Source organism: Tursiops truncatus, chromosome 1 (genome assembly GCF_011762595.2).
Source record: "Tursiops truncatus isolate mTurTru1 chromosome 1, mTurTru1.mat.Y, whole genome shotgun sequence".
Taxonomy (NCBI): Eukaryota; Metazoa; Chordata; class Mammalia; order Artiodactyla; family Delphinidae; genus Tursiops; species Tursiops truncatus.
In genome coordinates, this window is record NC_047034.1 from 108,602,848 (window position 1) to 108,628,725 (window position 25,878).

Sequence of the window (25,878 nt, forward strand, 5' to 3'; positions counted from 1 at the left end):
GAATTTTCCTGTGAAACCATCTGGAATTGATGCTTTTTTGTGGAGTAGTTTCTTGGTACCTTTCTGTGTTGCTTCTGTGAAAATTAGCCTGCTTAGAATTAAGCTTTTTATCTCTAAAGGGGTTAGCTTTGTTAAATTGTTATTTTCTTAGGAAATTAGCTGTTTCACCTAGGTTTTAAAATTTACTTCCATATAAATCTGCAAAATAGTCTCATGATTTTTAAACTTTGTTTTAAGAATTCTCTCTTGTGTGCTATTTAAAATTTGTTAAATTTTTTATATTTGTGTTTTCTCATTTTTTCTCTTGATTAGGCTCGATTCAGTTTGTCTAGTATGTTAATTTTTTTCTCAAAAAAACCCTGAAATTTTTATTTATTGTCTTCTCTTTTTCTTTTCTTTACATAATTAGTTTCTCTTGGTATCTCCATTATTTTCTTGAGATTCTTTTGGTTTATGTTGTTCTTTTTCTTTTTGAGTTGGGAATTTAATTTATTTTTATTCTTTTATTTTTATTCCTAAAACTATTAAGGGCCATGCCTTTCCCTCTGATCATTGCTTTAAATGTATCCCATGTATTCTGGTATTAAGTATTTTTATTACCATTATTTTTTAGATATTTTGTAATTTCAGCTTGTATCTCCCTCTTAACCCAAGAGTTATTTAAGAAGGCTTTTTAAAATTTCCAAGTGGGAGAGCCTGTTGGTTTTGATTTTGTTAATAATTCCTTGTTTCATTACACTGTTATCATAAACTGTTCTGTTTTATGGAACTTAGCAGTCTGATTTTTTTCTTCGTGACCTAATATATGATCCCTTTTTGTGACTGTTCAATATGAACTTGACAAAAAGGTATATTTTTATTATCAGATGTGAAGTTCAGTATATAGTGACTTGCTCTTCCTTATTGATTATGTTCTTTACTTTTTGGCTGTATCTTCACTTAGTTTTGGTCTGACTGATCTGTTTTAATGGGATGGACTGTGGCTGTTGTCTACCCAGCTGCTTTGGGGCCACAAATGGTACTTATTTCTCCCTCCTTCACTATCCATTTTAAATTCCCCTCACCCTCAGCTGCCTCCTCAGTAGGTCTTGGTGACTTATCTGGTAGTATAACCTAAACCTTCAAGACTGTAGGGCAGTTCCAAGATGCGTTGATTGTATCACCTGTGTTTCATGTGTATTCCTTCCTGCCTTTTTTGTATAAAGCAGTCTTTCTTCCTTTTGTTTTTCAGAGTCAGTTAACCATGCCAGTTTGGTGACTCCTCTTTTTGTTTGCTCATATCTTGTCATAAAAAGTCTAAAGTGTCCTGGTAGCAGCTGTAACTTTTAGTTTGTTAGGACCTTTGATGTGCCTCCTGTCAAGAGAGAGCCCCTTTGGGTATCAGGATCTCCAACCCTGAAGAGTCCAAGGTTGTGGAGACAGAACGCACAAAATGTACTGTTATTGGAAGTGATAGCAGATAGGACCACACCTGCTTCTACTTCTTGGTTTGGGACTCATATATCCTTCCTATTAGGGACAAAGCATCATATGGAGGTCTCTGATTTAATAAATACACTGTATCCCAAAGGGTGGTACTCCATCCTTTCATATTGTTTCCTCTGAGCTGGTTCTTCAGTTATAACTTTAGAAGGCAGTTCCAGTGTTCTGTGAGACTGGCTACCTCTAGATGGTGCAAGGTGGATTAAGACCCATGGATCATATCATGGGCTCACTCTTATACCTCCTTCAGTGTAGGGATACTATGCTTTATGAGGTTCCATGCCTGTGGATCAGGCATTCTGTAATTCCCTAGATAGTGGTGCTAGTTAAACCTCTAAAGAGAGGAAAGGCACACTTTAAACTAAAATATGTATCTAACTCTGTAAAGATGAACTGCTGATACTGCCAGATTGAAAGGGGCCCACATGAATGTAAATTTTTTAAGTCTCTTTTTTAAAACATAAATTAAAAGGATGCATTTGCCAAATCAGTGACTACACACCATGTAAGGGAAGTCCTTAGTCATCTGCTTTGGTGATAATACTACATCCGACACAGCAGCTGCATTTGGGGCTGTGGTAGTCTACAGTTATCTCCAGAATAAAACTGATTTCTGTATGGGCCAGTCTGACAAATTAAACAGTGCTATGATAGAGACTGCCACCCGTACATATTTTAGATCTTAAATGGTGGCACTAATCTCTGATATGCTCTCCACACACAATGTGATTGGCCGTCATGTAATTGTGAGTGATTGGCTGATCCTTAGAACCAAAGGTCCACCTAACGATAGGAGTATCCCTGCCTTTTTGGCTCCTTTATAGAAAATCCAGTTCTAATTATTCATTTTCAGGAGGTCTTTTAGAGATACCTATTTTATGTTAATCACCAAAAACACAAAACAATGGTGAGTTAGATTAAGTCCTGACTTTAAGGAGCTTATATTCAAGAAATTAATACTAAATTCAGACTATGTCAAAGCCTCCACTGTCTGTCTTTTTCCCAGACATCAAGATTAATTAGGTTTGATAAAATTAAAAATAAAAAATCAGGTCATTCTTTAATAGTCTAGAATCAGTGTAGTTCTCAGAGAAAATTATAAAACAGCCAAAGAATTTCTTTCCTGAGGTCTCTGGTCTCTCCTTTCTATATTCTCTCCCTGTTGGGTATGAGTTCTTGTCTATTTCAAACAACCAGTGTCTCTTTTTCTTTCCATAATTTACCCTTCTTATCAAAGCCTGTTTTTAGAGAAAGACCTGATAAATATATTTCACTCCCATCAGTAACTGGTTAACAGCTAACTGCAATATAATTCCCTCTCAAGGATATTTACATTTCAACACTAAACAGAAACCTGAAAGTAATGCAGTGAGTCTTGAGTATCATTTAGTGAGCAGGGAAAAATTTGTGGTTGATTAGAAACTTTGATACCCCTCAAATTAATCATATCATACAAGTGGTCACCTACACTACCAATAAGACAGGACAAGACTGGCCAATATTTCTTGCTAGCGCTTTCTAGTTTGGAAATTCAAATCTTCATAAGAGTTAGTAAAAGCAAAGCACTCTGAAGTTTTTGTTGTAAGTGCTAAGTTGTTTGCCATTGGCATTGAAGAGAATTGTTCATCATTAAAGACCATCTGAACAAATGTCACTTCAAAGTTATTTTCTTGCTTATTCTAGGTGAATTATTAAATTGCTGTAACAAAGAAGTAAATATACCTGTGCATTTAGCTCTTCACAGAACTGTAAATATTAGAGGTGTCTCAAGGTAAAACATTATGTACTTTAAAACATAAGATTAAAAATTTTTCCACAATCATTCTTTGTTTTTAAGGAAAACATATGGAGAATGCTGTACAGGACTCTTTTCTATTCCTTTAAGCATGGTAATATCAATTTTAGCACTAATCACATGCTTCCTCCCAGTTCTGGCAGTAAACCACCTTCAAATGTGGTAGCAGGATAGTTACAATGTTTGTTGATTCAGCCGTTAACCTCCCTGGGCTACAGAGATTGCCAAATAGTTGAATTTTGGATGATGTTCTTGGTAAATGGGACCAGTTGTTTACTGTAAAAATGAGCTGAGACCACTAATCACAGAGATACCAGAAGTGGCCAAGCAGTGGGTCCTCTTTTTCCACCGTGGTGGTCTTCATTAGAGACAAAGACCAAAGTTTATTTGGAGAGTCTGCTCGTTAGTGAAGGCGTGCTTCTAAATGTCCATTTTAGCACTTAAGTGAACTTAACTGGAACGAGGCTGCTTGTGGCCAGCTACATTAGTTGAGTAGATCTTAGTGCTAATTGATTCCCTTCACTTAAACCAGTTACATCTTTGGTATCTTTTATCAACTGAGTTTGGTTGAGTAATTTGGTGTTTTTAGTTGTTACTCAAAAAGTAGTGCTGAAAGAAAACATGTGATTAAATCAGTCAATAAAAAATTGTTTATTGAGTTCCTACAGTGTGCAAGGCTGTGCCTAGTGAACACTGTGGGATATATACAAAAAGAATGTGTTATCCATAATTGGGGGAAATTTACAGCCTGCTTGAGAAAGACAAGATATATGCATATACTTGTTAATAATGGTAACAGCATCATGTGAGAATTAAATAAATAGTTATTATAGTTCAGTGTTAGTACAGAGAGTTAACAAGATAGAAGGATTAGGGAAAGGGTCTTGGAAAAGGTGGATCTTGAATTAGATTGTTGATGAATAAAGGGCAGGAAAAGGGGAGAGCAATCCAAGCAGGGTAAATCACATGAGCAGAGCTAGACATCTAGGTAATATGCTTGGTGGATTTACAGACAGTGAATAAAACTGGCTAGCTGATGCAGATTTCTTGTGTTGGTTTAGAGTGACAGATAAGGTTATAAAAGTAGATTGGTGCCAAATTGCATAAGGCCTTTGATTCTAAGCTATACCAGAGGCACAGTATTCACTAGCTAGGTAGTCAGGCCTAATACCATAGTCGTATTGTGGAAAAAAATATGGAATCTTCCCCTTCATCTCCCAAGTAAACCAGCCAAAGTTTTATTGATTTGCCTGGTTTCTGTCCATAACAGTCACAAATTTCTATCCTTTCATACTCAGTATAAGTGGCAGTCTCTATAACTGTTATCTGAAAGGGGATGGAATCTTCTGCCAACCTAGGATGAATCTTAGTACTGTTACTGTTAATAATAGTACTTAGTACTTTTGTTACAATGAGGTAGACCTGAGGCTGCTCACCAGATTTAGGAGGAAATCTTTCCATCCAGAGGAGAGTTAGCAACAACTAGGGCAACTGTCTTTGAAGATGCTTCCCGTTCCCAGTACTTGGTCTACAGCCATCTTTCCCAGTTCCTCCTTTTAGCAGGCAATAAAGTGCGGGACGATTTATTGCCTGGTTGACTGCACAATTTGGTCAAATTCACTGCCAATTCCCATTAACTCTCCTCATATCCTGTTATCATCTGGTGAAGCCCTCATACTTCCTCTTACAGAAAGCTATGTCTCCATCAGTATCCCGTCCTCATGACCTGAACCGTCAGGGACTGTGAAGGATCTGAGATTTTATCCTGTTTGCAAGCCAACAAGTTAGCCTGACAGTTTCAAAGATTCTGGTAGAAGACACAAGACTCCTGGGATAGAGACAAATGATAGTTTATTACTCTCAGCAATAGTAGTTTCTGGAGTATCAACATTTCTGCACTGACTCACTGAGCTTCAGTTTCCAGAGGGTGATATGAAGAGACCTTTGCATATACAGTGGGTTGCATTTCATAAGAAGAACTTGGAGCTTAAGGAAGCTGAATCTTTTATAATGGACAGCTATAAAAAAATAATGGGTTCCAGAAAAAGACATTATTATATGGACAGTAAGTGTTCCTGACTTTTGCTATAGGGGGAGACACTATCTCTATGTTTACTATACAAAATTCCCTGAAAAGAGACTGGTATGAGAAATGGTAAGTACCTCATTTACATAATGTGCAGAAATTCAAGAGACTATGGAGAATTGTCTCCAGCAACATGTTAAGGTAAACGTTGGCGGTATAAAGATGAGTAAGATACATTCATTTTCCTCCATGAGCTCACATTATATTGGAATAAACACGTCCATAATTATAATATAGTGCAATAAGTACTAAACAGCCATGTTAACAGAGTTCTGTAGGAATATAAAGGAACAGCTACTGATTTTGACTAAGAGGAACTATGAAAGGCTTCACAGATCATGATACATTTGAGTTAGTAACAAATTGTATGATGAAGGAACCTCAGGGGTGGAGGGAGTTAAGAAAGACTTCTGAGAAGCATGGTTGCTTGATCAAAGATGAAGACGTAATAGGGACTTACCAAATGCAAGCAGAGGGCAAGGGCATTCCAGAACAGATATATGAGGAAGCTGGGTGTATTTAGAGAACTGCAGACAGTTCAGTGTTTTAGTCAAGTCTGTTTCCATTAAAAATGACAGAAACCTAATTCAAACAGTTTTCAGCCAAAAAATCAGGACTGGCTAATGTAGTCAGGAAGTCCAGCACTGCATGTGCCTAGAGGTTTGGCTAGATACAGGAGCTGGATGAATATAATCAAATTACTCTCATTTTCTAGCCTTATCTCTGTTGGCTTCATTTACAAACATTGTGGAACAGGTGGCTCTTGGCAACTCTAGGCTTATATTGCTCTAAGAGTTAGCAATCTTAGCAAAAAGAAAGCATTCTTCTTTCTCTGTAGCTCCGGCAGAAATTCTAAGGTAGGCTCCAGCCAATCTGACTGGGATTACATGGTCATCTTTAAGTCAATCACAACAGCCATGAAACAGGAATACTGTAATTGGCAGGATTTGGATCACCTAGGGGTATAGGTGATCCTATACCCCTAAAAACTGGGATGGGGACCAGAAGCACATGCACTGCAAACTGGGGAAGAGAGTAGTTCCCCAAACAGATGGTGAGCAGATAAAAAGAAATGCTGTCTACATTTCACATTTTTGGTGCCCAATATCTGTATATACCCTTCTTCGCACTTACACAGGTTTTAAAATGCCTTTGGTAACATAGTGCATGTGGCTACCCACACAGATGAAAATACACTCTCCCTTCTCCAAAGAAAGATAACCCAATGTATTGGTCAGTTATTTGTTACAGCTCCAAGGCCAGGTTCTTTGGGTAAGGAGCATTCTCAGTGAGACCCAGATACAGGTCTACATCTCAACTAATCAGTATATGATTTTAGAAAGAAAACAAAATAGCCACACTATTCATTCCATTTGGAAAACGAGAGAATGAGAAACAACATAGAGTGGCCCAGGCCCATAGTTGTGTATTTAAACCAAACGTAGGCGATTGATACATGATAGTTCCTCATAACAGTATAAATCATCTTTTTAAATCACCCAACTTCCCACTCCCTGCCACAATCTTACACACACTGAAATGAGAACCTGAGGTAAAGATTCTCTGGAATATATCATACATTCTATGAAACAAGGGAATATCTTCATTCTGTAGTATATGTTCAGTACCAAGAACAATGCCTGACACATGGCAACTATGTGTTGAAGGAATGACTATATATTCTTAAAGATGCTCATAAGAATTCTAAATGAGTCATGTATATAGACAATGAGTACCTAAAATGATATTTATCTAAAGGTAAGTATCAAATCACAGTCATGTTATTATCTCCAAAACATTTTGAAATATGAGTTTCACTGATTTTTATCTGGGGACAGGTTTTCTAAGGTTCTTTACGTGGTTGCAAGCTATTGTCTACCAAAAAGCAAGTGGTTATCTAAAACATCCAATACCAACTACCTTTTTGCTTTACAGTTTTATTGAAGTATAATTTACATATAACAAAACTGCCTATATTTAAATTGTACAATTTGATAATTTTAGACATATGTTTAACTTGTGAAACAATCACTGAAATCAAAATAGTGAACTCATCCATCAAACCCCAAAATTTCTTTGTTTACCTTTGTAACCTTTCCTTTCTGTCCTTCATGTTCCTCCCTTCCTCAGTCTACTACTGATCTGCTTTTTGTCACTATAGGTTATCCAAACTTAAGTATCAAATAATGGTCAAAATAAATTATTTTAAAATTATAAGTTTAGTAATAGTTTTCTGTAGATTTCAGTAGGATGAAAGTAGCCTTTGCAATTGACTTTGTAGGTTTTTTTGAGTGACTTCAAATATACTGTGAATACTATTTAAGCAAAGTTTTATTTAGAAGAGAGAGTGTATGCTATGTCATAAAGGATTTTATTGTCTTTTTGGATTTTCTCTGAGCTTTTAGAATGTTACATATAAATGGAATTTAGAGTTCAGCTGTGCTATATTTATTGCTTAAATATATAGAATTACAAAAGGGGAAATATATAAATAGCAATAATCATTTGCAAAGATTTTTAACAGTATCATAATGAAAAAAAAAACTGGTTTTGATGGCTTTTTAGACCTAAAACAGCAAAAGAGAATGAAAGTGAGCCAGATACTTAGATGAATTCTTTATTCTGCATTTATTTTTCCAGAAGCTCATATTTTCTATTTGTGGTTTTTTCAGAAGACAGAACAGTTCCTTAATTTGCAGCTGCACACTGCCCTGTGCTCAAGTTTAGTTTCTATAGTTTACTGGGAAAGTGAATTTATTATTTTTGTCCTTTCAAATATTTTTTTGGCATTAACTTTTGGATAGATTATTCTCACTCAGAAAAGGTCATTTAAATCTTCTTTTATTACTTTCCTACTTGGACTCAGAATATTCCCGACATGGCATGTACTTCCACAAATACTAAAGAACAAAATCTTATGATTGTTTTTTGGATCCATGTCTCAAAACTAAATTCTCTCCTTACAGAACCTCTCTCCCTCTGGATGCATTCATTCTTGTTTGCATATGAAAATTTTCAATCCTATCTATAGAAGCTATACTAGTTGGTTATTTTTTGTTGGGGTGGAGTTGTTTGCTTTTTCAGACAAAGGGTAACTTTTGAAATTGCGTAATTGAAAATATAATTATTCAAATAGAATTTGTTTTTAATTTGTTCATCAATTCAGGCCATCAAATTTTTGTTGAATGTACTTTGAATGTACTGTATGCCCAGCACCAGACAAGGCTTTGCATAACTTTGCCCTTTAGGAATTCATAATTTTTATGTTGCCCTATCTTAAATGGTTTCTTAATTTTATCTTTCCTCAATATGACTATTTTCAAAGGAATATATTCATCTCTACTTTGTTCAGACTTATAAACTACTCAGAAGATAAATTTAAGTCAAATCATATTGTGTTCTTGAGTATTTAATGCGTAGTGTATATAAAAATCAATGAAAAAACTTGAAATTTTTCATGATAGTTAAATGACCTAAATGTCACTCTTATCTATAATAAGAGTATTTAAAGCTATATTATAAAATATCAGAAAAATTTAAATTTCCCCAAATATGTACTTTACTTTTAACCTATTATAATTGAACGTGTTACTACCTCTAAAATAATACAAATTCTGAACTTCACTGATTTCATCTGGGGCCAAGTTCAATGAATAAATTCTACTTTCTCTCTAATGGTCTTCAAATCATTACAAACTGTTACCTACCAAAAAACAAATGATTATCTAAAACACCCAATACCAATTAACTTATTTTTGTATAGTTTTGTACAGGTATAATTGAGGTATATTATAATATAATAAGCTGTATATTTTAAATTGTATAATTTCATAATTTTTCATGCACGTATAACCTGTGAAACCATCACCAAGATCAAGATATAAAAGGTATTTGTCAAACTCAACACTTGTTCATTTTTTGTAATCCCTCATTTTGTTTTTCTGCCCCCACCCTTCCCAGATTACCACCGATCTGCTTTTTGTCACTTTAGGTTAATTTGCATTTTTCTAAAGTTTTATGTAAATGAACTTATATAGTATATACTCTTTTTTGGTCTGGCTTCTTTTACTTAGCATAATGCATTTGAGATTCATCCAGTTTGCCACATCCAGGTTGTTTCATCTTACCAATATACCATAATTAGTTTATTCATTGGATTTATTTATTTGTGGATTATTTATCAGTTTACCATTTTTAACTATCTTTTTAACTGAAAGGACTATATATTTCAAAATAAAACAGACTTACCACTCTTACTAAAGAATTACTAATGTGCTTAATATATACCATAGAGCATCACATATTTATTCTGTTAGGAGCCTCTAGCTTCCAGACTTCTGACAGCTGCCAGAATAAGAATGACAATATTTTAGTTTTATGATTTCTTAGGAAACTAATGGAATCTGCTAGTGCTTTGGTTCCCAGGTTTTGCTTTAAAAATGCATGTGAACTAGACTCAGCCTTTAGTGATTAGAGAATAATAAAATGTTTTCACTGGAAAGGATACTGAATCACTCTTCTCAGTGCAGTAAACAAATGTTAGCAGTCCAAAAACAGAAGACACATTTTTACTTATTATTTTTAAAGCTACTTGAGTTTCCTGCTTCTTAATAAAAATTGGTGATTAAACTTTCTATTAAGAAGGCACCACATGCAAGACACAAAATCAATATACAAAAAATATCAGTTTTTTTCTATACACTAATAATGAACTATCAGAGAACTTAAGAAAACAACCCCATTTATAATTGCACCAAAACAAACAAACAAACAAACAAAAAACCCTAGGAATAAATTTAACCGAGGGGGTGAAAAACCTTATGTTGAGAACTTACAGTTCTACTGTAAGACAGTACAGACATTGATGAAAGAAATTGAAGGAGACACAAATTAATGGAAAGATATTCCATGTTCGTTGATTGGAAGAATTAATATTGTTAAAATGTCCATACTACCCAAAGCAACCTACAGATTCAGTGCAATCCCTACCACAACTCCAATGGCATTTTTCACAAAAATGGAACAAACGATCCTAAAATTCATGTGGAACCACAAATGACCCCAAATAGCTGAAGCAACCTTGAGAAGGAAGAACAAAGCTGGAGGCATCACACTTCCTAGTTTCAAACTATATTACAAAGCTATAGTAATCAAAACAGTATGATATTTCCATAAAAACAGACACATAGATTACTGGAACAGAAGAGAAAGGAAAAAATGACCAGAAATAAATCCATCCACATGTGGTCAGTTGATCTATGACAGAGGAGCCAAGAATATACAGTGATGGAAAGGTCAGTCTCTTCAATAATGGTTTGGGAATATTGGACAGCCACATGCATGGCAGTGCACATACATCAATCCCAGTCTCCCAGTTCATCCCACCCCACACCGTGTCCACACGTCCGTTCTCTACATCTGGGTCTCTATTCCTGCCCTGCAAATAGGTTCATCTGTACCATTTTTCTAAATCCCACATATCTGTGTTAATATACGATATTTGTTTTTCTGACTTACTTCACATTTTATGACAGACTCTAGGTCCACTGCCATGTGTAAAACGGATAGCTAGTGGGAACCTGCTATATAATGCAGGGAGCTCAGCTTGGTGCTCTGTGGTGACCTCGAGGGGTGGGATTGTGGGTGGGGGTTGGGAGGGAGGTCCAAGAGGGAGGGGATATATGTATACATGTAGCTGATGCACTTCGTTGTGAAGCAGAAACTAACACAACATTGTAAAGCAACTATACCCCAATTTAAAAAAAAACAGTTTATTTAAAAAAAATATTCTCTGGCCAAGTTTCAAAGGTATCCTATTTGAGATTTTTTTCTTCCTTTTAATAGCTATACTGATGTGCTTCTGAACTTTTAAATAAAGTTTTAATTTTAAAATATTTAACTTACATGGCTATAATATAAGAACAGATATGCTGACATCTTTTGTCTCTTATTCCCTGGTCTTTGGTACTTTTTGTCTTTTAAATATTCCTTTACTGTAATTTTAATGATTAAGAAGGAGCAGATATTCATGCATATATACTCAATAGTTCATATTTATCCAGAAGCCACCTCATAACATTTTTCTTACTGTTTATTGAAAATAAAGCGCAGACACTAAAAACTATATAAAACAAATGTATATCACAAACAGTTATAAGACAAACACTCTTATAACTACCACACAGGTCAGGAATAGAACTGCCAGTTATCCCCAGAAACTTTTATGGATCCCAACCCAGCCACAAGCCTATCTCTCCTGCAGTAAGTAAGCAGTTCCTCTTTTTCTTTTATGGTTTATCACTCGGGTGTACATCTTTTAAAACTGTAGTTTAGTCTTGTTTGTTTTACTCTTGTGTCTTTTAGTCTACAAGTTCTCCTTCCATTGCCTTTTCCCCACTTTATAATTTAATTGTTGAAGATCCCCAGCCATTTAACCTGTAGAGATTCCTACAGCCTGGATTTTGCTTATTATAGTCTCATGGTGTAGTTAAGCATGTTTCTCCCTCTGTATTTCCTGCAAATTGGTAGCCACATATAGAGACCTAGCCAAGGTCAGTTTTGCTTGTTTGTTTTTGGCAAGACTATGGGTGATATTGTGTTCTTTCATTAGGAAGCACAAAATGTCTATCATCATTCTGTGATGTTAGTTAACAGTTGTGATTCCTCAACTCCCTACATACATTAGATCATTTAGGGGATTGCAAAATGGAGATATTCTTGTTCTTTCACTTCTTTTTCATTTATTGGCTGGAATACATCCCCTAATCTACTATTTGGTTAGTTGTATTATTGTATGTATAGAAAAGGTGGAATAAATGCTTGATTCTTCACCTTTGTTTACCAGTTTTGGAAATAATGAGTTGGCTTTCTTTCATCTGCTAAATGCGAATAATTTTTTGTTGTATCATTTTGAACTTCTGAATTTAATCATATTTGACCTGTTGCAATCCATTGCAATTTTTGTCCTTACTGAAGTTCATATTGTCCCATTTCTGGCTGGTGAGATCCTCTTCAAGCTCCCAGAGTTCTTTTAACGTGACTCCAGGTTTGATACCTTTTACAGCTTGGTTTCTAGTAGGACAAGGTGTTCCAGGCTCAGCTGGAGAATGGACAGGAATTATGAATTTATCTATGAGCATGCTGTGAACCAGTGGTTGTAAACTGGTATTGAGGGGCCAAAAGTAGCCACCAGCCACGTTGTCCCTTTTTATTGTCAAAAGAAACAAATCATTATTCAAGAGCAAAAAAAATCAATTTTTTTAGCATTTACTATGTGCCAGGTGTTGTACTAGTTTCTGGGAATATGGTGGTTAATAAGAGATAAAGCTGCCCTCAGGGAATTTACAATCTGATGAGGAAAACAATACAAGCCAAAACACTATCAACTAAACTTGTAGGACCCTAGGATGGTGTGAGTCTTAGAAGGGTCCTAACTCAGGGTATTGGAGGTCAAAGAAAGATTTGCAAGTGATATATTATTTAATCTCCTATTTAAAACTTAAGTGTTCCAGGTAAAGAAAGATAAGGGAAAATTACTCAAGGCAGAGAAAGTATAGATGAACCTGATTTCCTTTAGTTAGAAAAGCCATCAGCATGTCTGTATTAAACATATTCTGTTCCAAAACTTCCAGAAATCTGATCCTGTGTCCTGTCTTTCTGTTACCACTGCCTTTTCTCTTGCCAGAAACGACCACAAGTAATATTTTTCTCCACAGAATCCAAGTTTTAAATTGGAGTCATTTCTGTCCTAATCCAGACTGGATAAGTTGGTATCACTTACTGTTGATTTTTTCTTTTTTTCCAAGATGAGTTTTCCAGAATCAACCTTGCTATTCCATCTTACTTGTTGGCATTTTAATTACCATAATATTTACCCCTCCAATGAACTGTCTTTTCTAGCTGACATTCATACTTAATTGCAGCCTTCTTTACTTTTAAAGATATGATTCTTGTACTTATCCTACTTTTTATTCCTTTGTCCATGTCAGAAGGAAACACTGAAACAGCTTATCTGTGACAAAATACAAGGAAAACTATAATTATTAGCTTATTATCAATATGGAAACTGATCTTGATGAATTTCATTCTAATGTATTATTTCAGTAAGAATATCGATCTAACCATTTTGGAGCAACACTGTTGGCCTTTTCTCAGCACAGATTTTTCTGACACTTTGGTCCATTTCTATTTCTTGAGAAAACTGTTTTAGACTGTTAAAGTATAATTTCTGAAAAGGTAAAATTATGATTTTCAGGCAAATATGAAGTAAACATGGGTCAAAGATTTTATTCAATTTGTTAATTAATGATGGAACCAGTAAGATGTTAATACAAATTCAAAGAACATTGAGCTATTTATAGACAATTGAATATGGGAATGTTAGAATAAGATAGTTGAGTTCGATACAAAACTGATTAGTATACTGTATGTTAAGATATATAACCTTTGGGGTTATTGTTTTTTTCACCAAACAGAAGAATTAGCATATAGTTAGTTAGTAAACAGTGAGTCTAACAAAGTACATTCCCCTAATCCTTGGGTGGCTTTGTGTCCCATATGACACTGAAAAGACCTGTTACATTTTTTTTTTGCCTTTTTTTCAAGTTGTGAATGATTAGAGAATTTTCTTTGGGTCTGAGGATTGTTCATGAATAACTGATGAAGTAAGCTCTGTTTTAGTATACTTAGTAAGTTTTGTATTCCAATGTCAGACAACTGCCTAACGATTAATCTTTAATATTGAAATTTTGAGGAGAATAAATCATTTTTATTGGACATCAAAGAAAGGCAAAGGGAATTTCTATATGCTTAATAGATTTAAAGTAATTTGCTATGGAATAAACTCTCTATATTTTTATGTTCCCTAGGGTTTTCCTGGAGATATTGGGATTCCTGGACAAAATGGCCCTGAAGGATCAAAGGTAAGGAAAAAAAAAAAGAGAAAAACAGAAGAAGAAGAAAGTATGGTATCTATAGTTTTCTAATGTCAAATCTCAATGAATGGGTAAAAAACTATTTTAGAAATATCAGAACATTTCTGGATATTTTTGAGCTGACTCGGTGCATTTAAAAAACCTTGTACAGCTTGTTTTGAGATAATCAGGAAGTAGTTTGCGTGTCTGGTTGTTCTTTTGCTATCATTTGTTTAGTAGGAGTATGTTTATACAGCCTCTTGGGTTCAGGTCATTGAAAATGATTTTCCTGGTTTGGTCTAGACTTAGATTAGGGTGACAATATTTGCAAAGCAAGTAAATAACTGAAAAAACGATTTCTTATAAGAGGTGAAAAAAATTTAAAAACCCAAAAACCTATAGCCTACACTGAATAGATGAGAGTTTTCTGACCACTAAAACTCTTTAGGGCCTATTAAATATCCACTGATTAAAATAAAAGAAAGCCTATGGTGTTCTGGAATTTATACATAGTACAAACTATCTGCAGAAAGCTAATCATTTCTAACTTCCTTTACTGTTGTTGTGTATGTATACTAGAAATTATCCATAGAAAACCTTTAAATACCAAGCTTTGCCAAGCAGGCTGACATAGAATGAGCATCGTAAACAAATAAAGTATTGTGAATAGACACAGAACAATGAAATAGCCTGAAGTTTGGAGAACTGGCAGGTTATGAAGTATAGCTGCTGTGGAAGGTTATTAGTGTGAGTAGAGAGGAAGTGTTAGGGGATGAAGCTGGAAAGGATATTAATATAGCTATATTTGTTAGTGTACTATCGTGTCAAGTACTACAGTACTGTAGTAAATGTTTTACAGATACCTCATTTAATCTTCACAACATCTTTATGAGGTAGATTTTATCCCCATTTTATAGATAGTTAAGTTATTCCCTCAGTCACATAACTATCAGGTGACTTAGGATTCTCACCCAGACATGATTTCAAAGTCTGAGCTCTTAACCACTTAGTTTGGGGATTAAATTGTGGGGAAGGTTTAAGACCATGTTGAAGAGTTCCTACTTCTACCATGGGCATCATGTAGTAATCAAAGATTTTTAAATAGTAAAGTAATCTAGGTGATTTATGTTTTAAAAAAGATACCTCTTATGTCAGCATGGAGGATGGTTTAACAAGAGAAAAAATGAAGGCAAAGAGATGAGCTAGAAAAAGCTAGAAAAGAAGTTATAAAGATCTGAAGTGAAACAGAACATTCATTCAATCAACAAATATTTACTGGCTGCCTCTTACGTGACAGACATTGTGCTAGACCCTAGGGCTACAAAGATGAAAAGTCCTGCTTCCTACTTTCAAGAAACTTACAATCTAGAGAAATATATGCAGGAAACCCTTTATAATAACCATGTGAATAACATATAATATGTGATACTGTGTGAGTATATGGTTAGGGGACTCAGATTACACTTTGTAGAGAAGGTAGCACTTGAGCTGACATGATGAATGAGTCAGAATTTGTAGACAGACAAGTGAGATATATGGCATTCAGTAAAAGGAAACTTGTGAGAGGATGAAGGTGCAGTATTTGGAACACATTTGTACTAAAAGTTATTCATTATTTATGTGAAATTCAAATCTAACTGGGCATCCTGTGTGTTACTTGAAAACACTACTGGCCACCTAACAACTCTCCCTGTACATATTCAGCCATATTTCCCCCTCCCTTTCTGTCTCCACAGAAAAATTATTCCTCCCCCTCCCCAGTATTCAAATTTCACATATGTTTTGTATCAAACCCTCTCCTGACCCCTGAATGACCTCATGCCATCAGTTATCACCTTTATCCTGATCTCTCCTTTGACTCATAATTTCCTATCTTTGCCCTTGGAACCATTTTCACTGCCAATGTTTTAGTTTAGGCCCTATTTATTCTTCACCAGGATTAGTGTAATAGCCCTCTAATTGTTCTTGCCACCATTCTGACATTTCTTCAAATCTACATCCAAACTACTGATGTAATAATGTTTGTAAAGTATAGATTTCATCATGTCATTCTTGTACTTAAATTCTTCAGTATCTCCATAGCTTCCAGGTTAAGGATTATAATTCTTTACTTTTTACACAAGGTTCTTTATGACCTACTCTCCCTCTCTAACTCTGTTGTCATCTAGTCACATCTCCCATTGCTCTTTCAAAAGCGTTACTCCAGGTAGACTATTTAGAGTACCAAACCATGCCATACTTGTTCAAATCTCACAGCTTCCTGCATGCTGTTTTTTTAATCTGGATCTGTGCCCTACTTATCTAGCTAACACCTACACATCACATGCCACATTGTCCAGGAAGCTTTTCCTGTTCCTCTCAAATCTAATTGAGATGTCTCTTCTCTGTATTTCTAAAAAAGTCTATCAAGCACTTATCTTCATATAACTGCTGATTTGCTTATCTCTCTATTAGACTATAAGGTTTTTGAGAAAGACACTAATTGGTTTTATACATATCACAATAACCATGATAATATCCATAGCACATAATAGGAACATAATAGATATTGGCTGAGTGGATGATTGAATGACTATTTAAAAGCTAATTCAGAAATAGAAACAATACAACTTGGTAACTGATTAAATGAAGGTGATGGGAGAAAGAGAAGTCAAAGATAAAACTGGGACTATGACTTGGGTTACTGATGTCATTGAATTAACTAAGGAACTCAGAAGGAGGAGCAGGTTTGGAAGATGGGGAAGACAAGAAATTTGATTCTGGGTATATTTAGCTTGTGGTATCTGGTTGACGTTGAGACAGAAATAATCAATATCTAGTAGTAAACCAAATCCCAAAGTAGAAATAGTAGCATGAATGGACATTGAGAGAGAGAGGTAGTATAGAGAACTGAGTTGAGAATTTCTCATATGTAATTTAGCCCCTTACCTGCTGTATACTTAGGAACTTGAACTTGATGCATATATAAACACATTCATTTTTCCATTCATTCAGTAATTCATTTGTTTAACATGTATTGAGTTTCTTTTATGTTTTAACCCAGGTACTAAATGTGGGTTGATAAAGATTTCTGAACTATGGTCCCTCCCCTTGATGAGATTACAGTTCAGAGAGAGGTTGGGAAAAAAAATCACAAAGTATTGTTAGACGCTATATAAAAGAGTTGGTGAAGGGCTATGAGAGCCTAGATAATTGAGCAACAGATTCTGCCTTAGGAAATTGGGAATTACTTCAAGAGGAAGTAATAATTGAACTTAATTTTTTTTTCTTCTGTAGGGTTTCCTAACTTTAAAAAAAAGTTATTGAAGTATAGCTAATATACAATATTATATAAGTTACAGGTGTACAACACGGTGATTCACAATTTTCTAAAAATTAAAAAAAATTAATTTTATATTGGAGTATAGATGATTAACAATGTTGTGTTAGTTTCAGGTGTACAGCAAAGTGATTCAGTTATACGTATACATGTGTATATTCTTTTTCAAATTCTTTTCCCATTTAGGTTGTTACAGAATATTGATCAGCATTCCCTGTGCTATACAGTAGGTCCTTGTTGGTTATCTATTTTAAATATAGCAGTGTGTACATATCAATCCCAAACTCCCAATCTATCCTTCCCCCCCACTTTGTCCCCCTGGTAACCATAAGTCCATTATCTAAGTCTGTGAGTCTGTTTCTGTTTTGTAAATAAGTACATTTGTATCCTTTTTTTAAAGATTCCACATATAAGCGATATCATGTGATATTTTTCTATCTCTGTCTGACTTACTTCACTTAGTATGATAATCTCCAGGTCTATCCATGTTGCTGCAAATGGCGTTATTTCATTCTTTTTTAATGGCTGAGTAATATTCCATTGTATATATGTACGACATCTTCTTTATCCATTCATCTTTTGATGGACATTTAGGATGCTTCCATGTCTTAGCTATTGTGAACAGCGCTGCAGTGAACACTGGGGTGCATGTATCCTTTCAAACCATGTTTTTCTCTGGATATATGGCCAAGGCTGGGATTGCTGGATCATATGGCAACTCTATTTTTAAGTTCTTAAGGAACCTCCATACTGTTCTCCACAGTGGCTGTACCAATGTACATTCTCACCAGCAGTGTAGGAGGGTTCCCTTTTCTCCACACCCTCTCCAGCATTTATTGTTTGTAGACTTTTTGATGATGGCCATTCTGACTGGTATGAGGTAATATCTCATTGTAGTTTTGATTTGCATTTCTCTAATAATTAGTGATGTTGAGCATCTTTTCATGCACCTCTTGGCCATCTGTATGTCTTCTTTGGAGAAACGTGTATTTAGATTTTTTGCGCATTTTTTGATTCAGTTTGCTTTTTTGATATTGTGCTTCATGAGCTGTTTGTAAATTTTGGAGATTAATCTCTTCTCAGTCACATCATTTGCAAATATTTTCTCCCTTCTGTGGGTTGTCTTTGGTTTTGTTTATGGTTTCCTTTGCTGTGCAAAAGCTTTTGAGTTTAATTATGTCCCATTTGTTTATTTTTGCTTTTATTTCCATTACTCTAGGATATGGATCAAAAAGATATTGCTGTGATTAATGTCAAAGAGTATTCTGCCCATGTTTTCCTCTAAGAGTTTTATAGTATCTGAACTTACATTTAGGTCTTTAATCCATTTTGAGTTTAGTTTTGCATATAGTGTTAGAGAATGTTCTAATTTCATTTTTTTTTACGCGTATCTGTCCATTTTTTCCAGCACCACTTATTGAAGAGACTGTCTTTTCCCCATTGTGTAGTCTTCCTTCCTTTGTCATAGATTAATTTACCATAGGTGCATGGGTTTATTTCTGGGCTTCCTATCCTGTTCCATTGATCTATATTTCTGTTTTTGTGCCAGTGCCACACGTTTTGGTGATTGTATCTTTTCTTTTTTTTTTTCAAAGAAGATGTTGGGGGTAGGAGTTTATTAATTTATTTATTTTTGCTGTGTTGGGTCTTCGTTTCTGTGCGAGGGCTTTCTCTAGTTGTGACAAGCGGGGGCCACTCTTCATCGCGGTGCAGGGGCCTCTCACTATCGCGGCCTCGCTTGTTGCGGAGCACAGGCTCCAGATGCGCAGGCTCAGTAGTTGTGGCTCATGGACCTAGTTGCTCCGCGGCATATGGGATCCTCCCAGACCAGTGCTCGAACCTGTGTCCCCTGCATTAACAGGCAGATTCTCAACCACTGCGCCACCAGGGAAGCCCTGATGATTGTATCTTTGTAGAATAGTCTGAAGTCAAGGAGTGTGATTCCTCCACCTCCGTTTTTCTTTCTCAAGACTGCTTTGGCTATTCAGTGTCTTTTGTGTCTCCCTGTAAATTTTAAGATATTTGCTCTAGTTCTGTGAAAACTGCCATGTGTAATTTGATAGGGCTTGCACTGAATCTTTATATTGCCTTGGGTAGTTTAGTCATTTTGACAATGTCGATTCTTCCAATCCAAGAACAGGGTTTATCTTTCCAAATGTTTGTGTCGTCTTCGATTTCTTTCCTCAATGTCTTAAGTTTTCAGAGTACAGGTCTTTTGCCTCCTTAGGTAGGTATATTCCTAGGTATTTTATTCTTTTTCATGCGACGGTAAATGGAATTGTTTCTTTCATTTCTCCTTCTGATATTTCATTGTTACTATATAGAAATGCAACAGATTGCTGTGTATTAATTTTGTGTCCTGCAACTGTACCAAATTCATTGGTGAGCTCTAGTAGTTTTCTGGTAGCATCTTTAGGATTTTCTATGTGTAATATCATGTCATCTACAAACAGTGACAGTTTTACTTCTTTTCCAATTTGGATTCCCTTTATTTCTTCTTCTTCTCTGATTTCCATGGCTAGGACTTCCAAAACTATGTTGAATAAAAGTGGCAAGAGTGGATATCCTTGTCTTGTTACTGATCTTAGAGGAAATGCTTTCAGTTTTTCATCATTGAGTATGTTAGCTGTAGGTTTGTCGTATATGGCCTTTATTATGTTGTTGGTGCGTTCCCTCTATGCCCACTTTCTGGAGAGTTTTTAATCATAAATGGGTGTTGAATTTTGTCAAAAGCTTTTTCTGCATCTATTGAGATGATCATTTGGGTTTTCAATTTGTTGATGTGTTGTATCACACTGATTGATTTGCAGATATGGAAAAATCCTTGCATCCCTGGGACAAATCCCCCTTGATCATGGTGTATGATCCTTTTAATGTAGCACTTTTTTATTTTATACATAATGGTTTGTACCTCTTAATCCCTACCCCATCTTGCACTCCACCCCCTAACTTTATGTTTTAAAGTATGCATATCATACTAGGTGAAGAACACAAGATGACTTTGTAAATCCTCTTTAGTTTGTAAATTTTGTTTCTATTAAATTTTTGTTAAGAACAGTGTCAGAGAACTGAAGAAAGGCAGTTGACCTTTTGAATAGTATTATAATAGTGATCTTTAATACTTCTCATTACTTCCTTTTGTCTTAAAATTACAATATGAAAGTGGGACAAAAGGTCTGAAAGCCAGACATTTTAATGAATATTAATGGTTGAATTTCCAGTGGGTAGTAGTTACTTTTTAGATTGCTTTATCTAAATTTTTTCAATAAACATGAGCTTGTAGCCTCATCAGTACCAACATTATGAGACTAATTGTTTTTCTACACATGACTGAATTTTAATATAATATCATAGATGATTTAATCAAAATAACCAGAGAATTTTAAAGGAAGAGGAATATTATTTTACGTTTTATAGGTTGGGAAGAGTCTGTTTTTGTCTCTCTTTTTCGTCCTTCCTATTTGCCTCAAAATTGTTTCTAGAAACAGAAGGGAAAAGTAGAGGCAAACATAGTGACCCTATTTGCCTGATGTGTTTTTTTAGTTGTGTACACTATGTCATGGAAGCATCTTAAAACTTCCTATATTTTCATATATATGTCTTCTTTAGAAAGTGGGGACAATATAAATTATTCAAGTTATGTTTCAGTTATACAAGATGGTCATCAAAAAAATCATGCACACTCTGTTTGAAATACGTGGTTACACTATTTGCAAACTTTTCCAGAGCAATTTGGCACAGCTCTAAAGAAGCCTTTCATTTTCTCCTCATTTTCTGCCAGTTGACTAAAAACCTCAAACTAACATTGGAAACTTGTGTTAACTATGGTTCTGTTGATTGTGGGACTGTGTGTACGTATATGTGTATATAGATACAAAGCATACTTCAACAAGCCTTCTTGAGAGCTACAGTTTGGCAATCTGTTTTCAAGCATCCCATAACATTAGCAAAACCACATCCCTTGCTGCTTACTGCAGAAAGTGAGTACCCAATAAATATTCTCTGTTCTCCAGTAAACAGAGGAATAACTTATTTGTTGCCCTAATGGTTTATGTTGTTACTTTGGTTATGGAATTAAGGATGGTAAAGCAGGCTGTTCTTGTTTGCTGTATAACATCCCTGGTAAGTTTTTTGAAAAAGCCTATTCGTGAGGTTATGTTACAGAATATATGGAAATAATTTTTACACTGAGTTATTAAAATATGTTATGTGTTTACCGATATAGCTAACAGATTAGTTATATTAGTTATAATAGATCTGGGGAACTAACTTAATAAGAGGAAAATGCATTCCTAAATAGTTCTCTGAGATCACCTCAAGCCAGCCCTGAAGATTCACATTCCAAAATCAAGATTTTGTTCGCAGATTTCTTATTTTAACCATTTTACATTCCAGGCAGCATTTAGTTAGCTGAGAAATATTTATTGAGTTATACAATGGGCAATGGACTTTGTTAAGCAATTACTTGGAAATAAGATTAAAACATGCTCTTCTGTCTACTAGGAACTTGTAGTCCACTGGAAACATGAGATTTCCACGTGTGAAAAGTTAAAAAGTAAACTAGGCAGCACATAATAAATGGACAAGGAGCTCAGAGAAGAGAATAATTTGTGTGGCCATTTTTCTGAGAGTCTTCGTAGAGAAATCGGGATTTGAGTAGAATGAGTTGGATTTGGCCAAGTAGAACGAAGGAATGAGAGATTTTGTGCAACAGGTACAAAACCAACACAATGATGGAGGTGTGGAAATAAACCTACCTGACGTAAAAAAAAAGTTAGTAGGTAGATTGTGACTGATCTTAAATATAAAGTTGAGGAGCTTGAATGCTAATAAGCCCATGGAAGTTTTTTTTAATTGTGGTAAAAAGCATATAACATAAAATCTACTCTCAACAAATTTTTAAGTGTACAGTACAGTACTGTTAACTATATGCATATTTTTGCACAGCAGTTCTCTAGAATGTTTTTATCTTGCATGACTCATACCCTATACCCATTTAACAGCAACTCCAATTTCTACCTCCCCCAACCACTGGCAACCATCACTCTCTTTCTGCTTCTATGAGTCTGACTACTTTAGATACCTCATACAAGTAGAATCATGCAATATTTGTCTTTCTGGGACTGGCTTATTTCACTTAGCATAAGGACTTCAGGGTTCGTCCATATTATAGCCTATGTCAAAATTTCGTTCTTTTTATTTACTTTTTTTATTTTTAAAAACAACATGTTTATATTTTAATACACAACCAAAATACAAAACACTATAGTAAATTGATGGCAATAAAATATGGTATTTCATTTGCATTGCATGACATATGGTTAACATCCTTAGTCGTAAATGAGTTCTTAGAAACTAGTAACGAAGATGTCGATATACCAAGAGGAATGGGAAAAAAAAAAAAACAGAAAAAAGTGAAATAACACAAGTAACTAGGAAGGATTAAGCATATATGAAGATGACTGAGCTGAACAATAACAGAAGAAAAGCAATTGTTTTGTAATATCATATTACCAAAGATTAGAAATTTAACATTTATACAGTTTTAGGAAACATACCCACGTAAACACAGGGGGACAAGATTGATGAGGTCCTGTCTATATAGTAAGGGAAAATCTAGTTTGGACTCAAAAGTATAAATTTGGGATATCCTTAGTCCTAACAGTTCCAATTCATTGGAATTATTTCAACAAATTAGTTGGATAAATTTACAGTTTATATATAAACCGTGTTTACTGCATAGAAAATTTGTAGCTAGTATTTGGACACCCCAGAAATGACTTGCATATTAATTTGTTTACCAATACACCCAAAAGGATGTGCACAAAATTTACACAGTGAAACAAAATAGAATTTTGTTCATTTTAAAGGCTGCATAATAATAGTCCATTATCCAATAGTCCAAAACCCCACATTTTCTTTATTCACTCATCCGTCAATGAACATTAAGGTTGTTTCCACCTATGGACATACCTTGGAGATTTTGCAGTTTCAGTTCCAGACCACTGCAACAAAGCAAATATCACAACAAATCCAGTCACACAATTTTTTTGGTTTCCCATGCATACAGAAGTTATGTTTATACTATACTGTTGTCTATTAAGTATGCAATAGCATTATGTCTAAAAAATGTACATACCTCAATTAAAAAATACTTTATTAGTAAAAAATGCTAACCATCATCTGACAATGCAGGGTTGCCAAAAAGTTTCAATTTGTAAAAAAATGCAGTATCTGTGAAGTGCAATAAGGTGATGCTTAATAAAATAAGGAATGCCTGTGTGAACATGGTAGTGCAGATATCTCTTGAAATCCTGTTTTTTATTCTTCTGTATAACATCCAGAAGTGGGATGGCTGGATCATATGGTAGTTCTATTTTAATTTTTGGAGGAACTGTTTTCATAGTGGCTGTACCATTTTACATTCTCATCAACAGTACACAAGATTTCAAATTTCTCTACATCTTTGCCAATACTTGTTATTTTCTGTTTGTTTGTTTTATAATGGCCATCCTAGCAGGTGTGAGCTGGTCTCTCATTATGGCTTTGATTTTCATTTCCCTGATGATTAGTGATGTTGAACAATTTTTCATGTGCCTCTTGGCCATTTGTACATCTTATTTCCAGAAATATGTGTTCAAGTCCTTTGCCCATTAGTTTAATTGTGTTATTTGATTTTTGCTATTGGGTAGTAGGAGTTCCTTATATATTTCAGATATTAAACCCTGTCAGGTATATGGTTTGCAAATATTTTCTCCCATTCTTTAGGTTGTCTTTTCACTTGGTTGATTGTTTTCTCTACTGTGCAGAAGTATTTAGTTTGATGTAGTCCCAGTAGTCTCTTTTTTGCTTTTGTTGCCTTTTCATTTGGTGCCAAATCCAAAAATCATCACCAAGACTGACGTCAAGGAGATTTCTGCCTATATTTTCTTCTAGGAGTTTTATGGTTCAGGGATTACTAGTCTTTAATCCATTTGCTTATTGACGTAAGTGTATTTTAAGTTGATTTATGTGTATCGTGTAAGATGAGGTTCAATTTCATTCTTCTGCATGTGGATATCCAGTTTTCCTAACACCATTTGTAGAAGAAACTACCTTTTCTCCATTGTTTAGTCTTGGCACCCTTATCAAAGACCATTTGATGGTATAAGCATCAGTTTATTTCTGGGCTTTCTATTGTGCTCCATTGGTCTATATCTCTGTCTTTTTGCTGGTACAAAATTGTTTTGATGATTGTAGCTTTGTAATACGTTTTGAAGTCAAGAAGTGTTATTCTTTCTCAAAGCTGTTTTGGTCAGGGTCCTTTTTGTTTCCATATGAATTGTAGAATTCTTTTTTTATCCCTATCTGCAAAAAATTCCATTGGAATCTTGCTAAGGATTGCATTGAATCTGTAGATTGCTTTGGGCAGTATGGACATTTTAAGAACATTAAGTCTTCCAGTTCATGAATATGGGATGTCTTTCCATTGTTTGTGTCTTCTTTAATTTCTGTCAGTAATGTTTTATAGTGCAGGGGTCCCCAACCCCCAGGCCACGGACGGGTACCCTGTGGGGCCTGTTAGGAACTGGGCCCCACAGCAGGAGGTGAGGGGCGGGCAAGCGAGCAAAGGTTCATCTGCTGCTCCCGTCACTCCCCATCACTTGCATTACTGCCTGAACCATACCCCACTCCCACTATCTGTGGAAAAATTGTCTTCCACGAAACTGGTCCCTGGTGCCAAAAAGGTTGGGGACCACTGTTGTAGTGGACTATCTTTCCATTTATTTGTGTACTTTTTAATTTCTTGCATCAATGTCTCATAGTTTTCAGTGTACAGGTCTTTCACCTCCTTGGTTACATTTATTCCCATGTGCTTTATTCTTTTGGGTGCAATTGTAAATGGGATTGTTTTCTTAATTTCACTTTTTGATGGTTATGAGTGTATAGAAATGCAACAGTGTATTGATTTTGTATCCTGCAACTCTACTCAATTCATCTATTACTTGTAACAGTTTTTTGGTGGACTCTCTATGGTTTTATATATATGGTGTCTTGTCATCTGCAAATAGTGACCATTTTACTTCTTTCTAATTTGGATGCCTTTCCTTTCTTCCTTCCTTCCTTCCTTCCTTCCTTCCTTCCTTCCTTCCTTCCTTCCTTGCTTCCTTCCTTCCTTCCTTTCCCTAATTGCTGTGGCTCAGACTTTCAATTCTATGTTGATTAAAAGTGGCAAAAGTGGGCATCTTTTTATTGTTTCTGATCTTTGAAAAAAAAGCTTTCAGCTTTTCATCGTTGAATATGA

The 25,878-nt window shown here is 35.1% G+C and overlaps 1 protein-coding gene across 2 annotated transcripts in view; it reads left to right on the forward strand.

The window, feature by feature from the left end:
- Positions 1-25,878, forward strand: part of COL24A1 (collagen type XXIV alpha 1 chain) — a 392,639-nt gene that overhangs the window by 139,605 nt on the left and 227,156 nt on the right. For both annotated transcript variants that reach the window (XM_073787806.1, XM_073787804.1), the window contains one exon: positions 14,231-14,284. In XM_073787806.1, the coding sequence (XP_073643907.1) occupies positions 14,231-14,284 (54 nt within the window). The remainder of the gene's footprint in view (positions 1-14,230; positions 14,285-25,878) is intronic.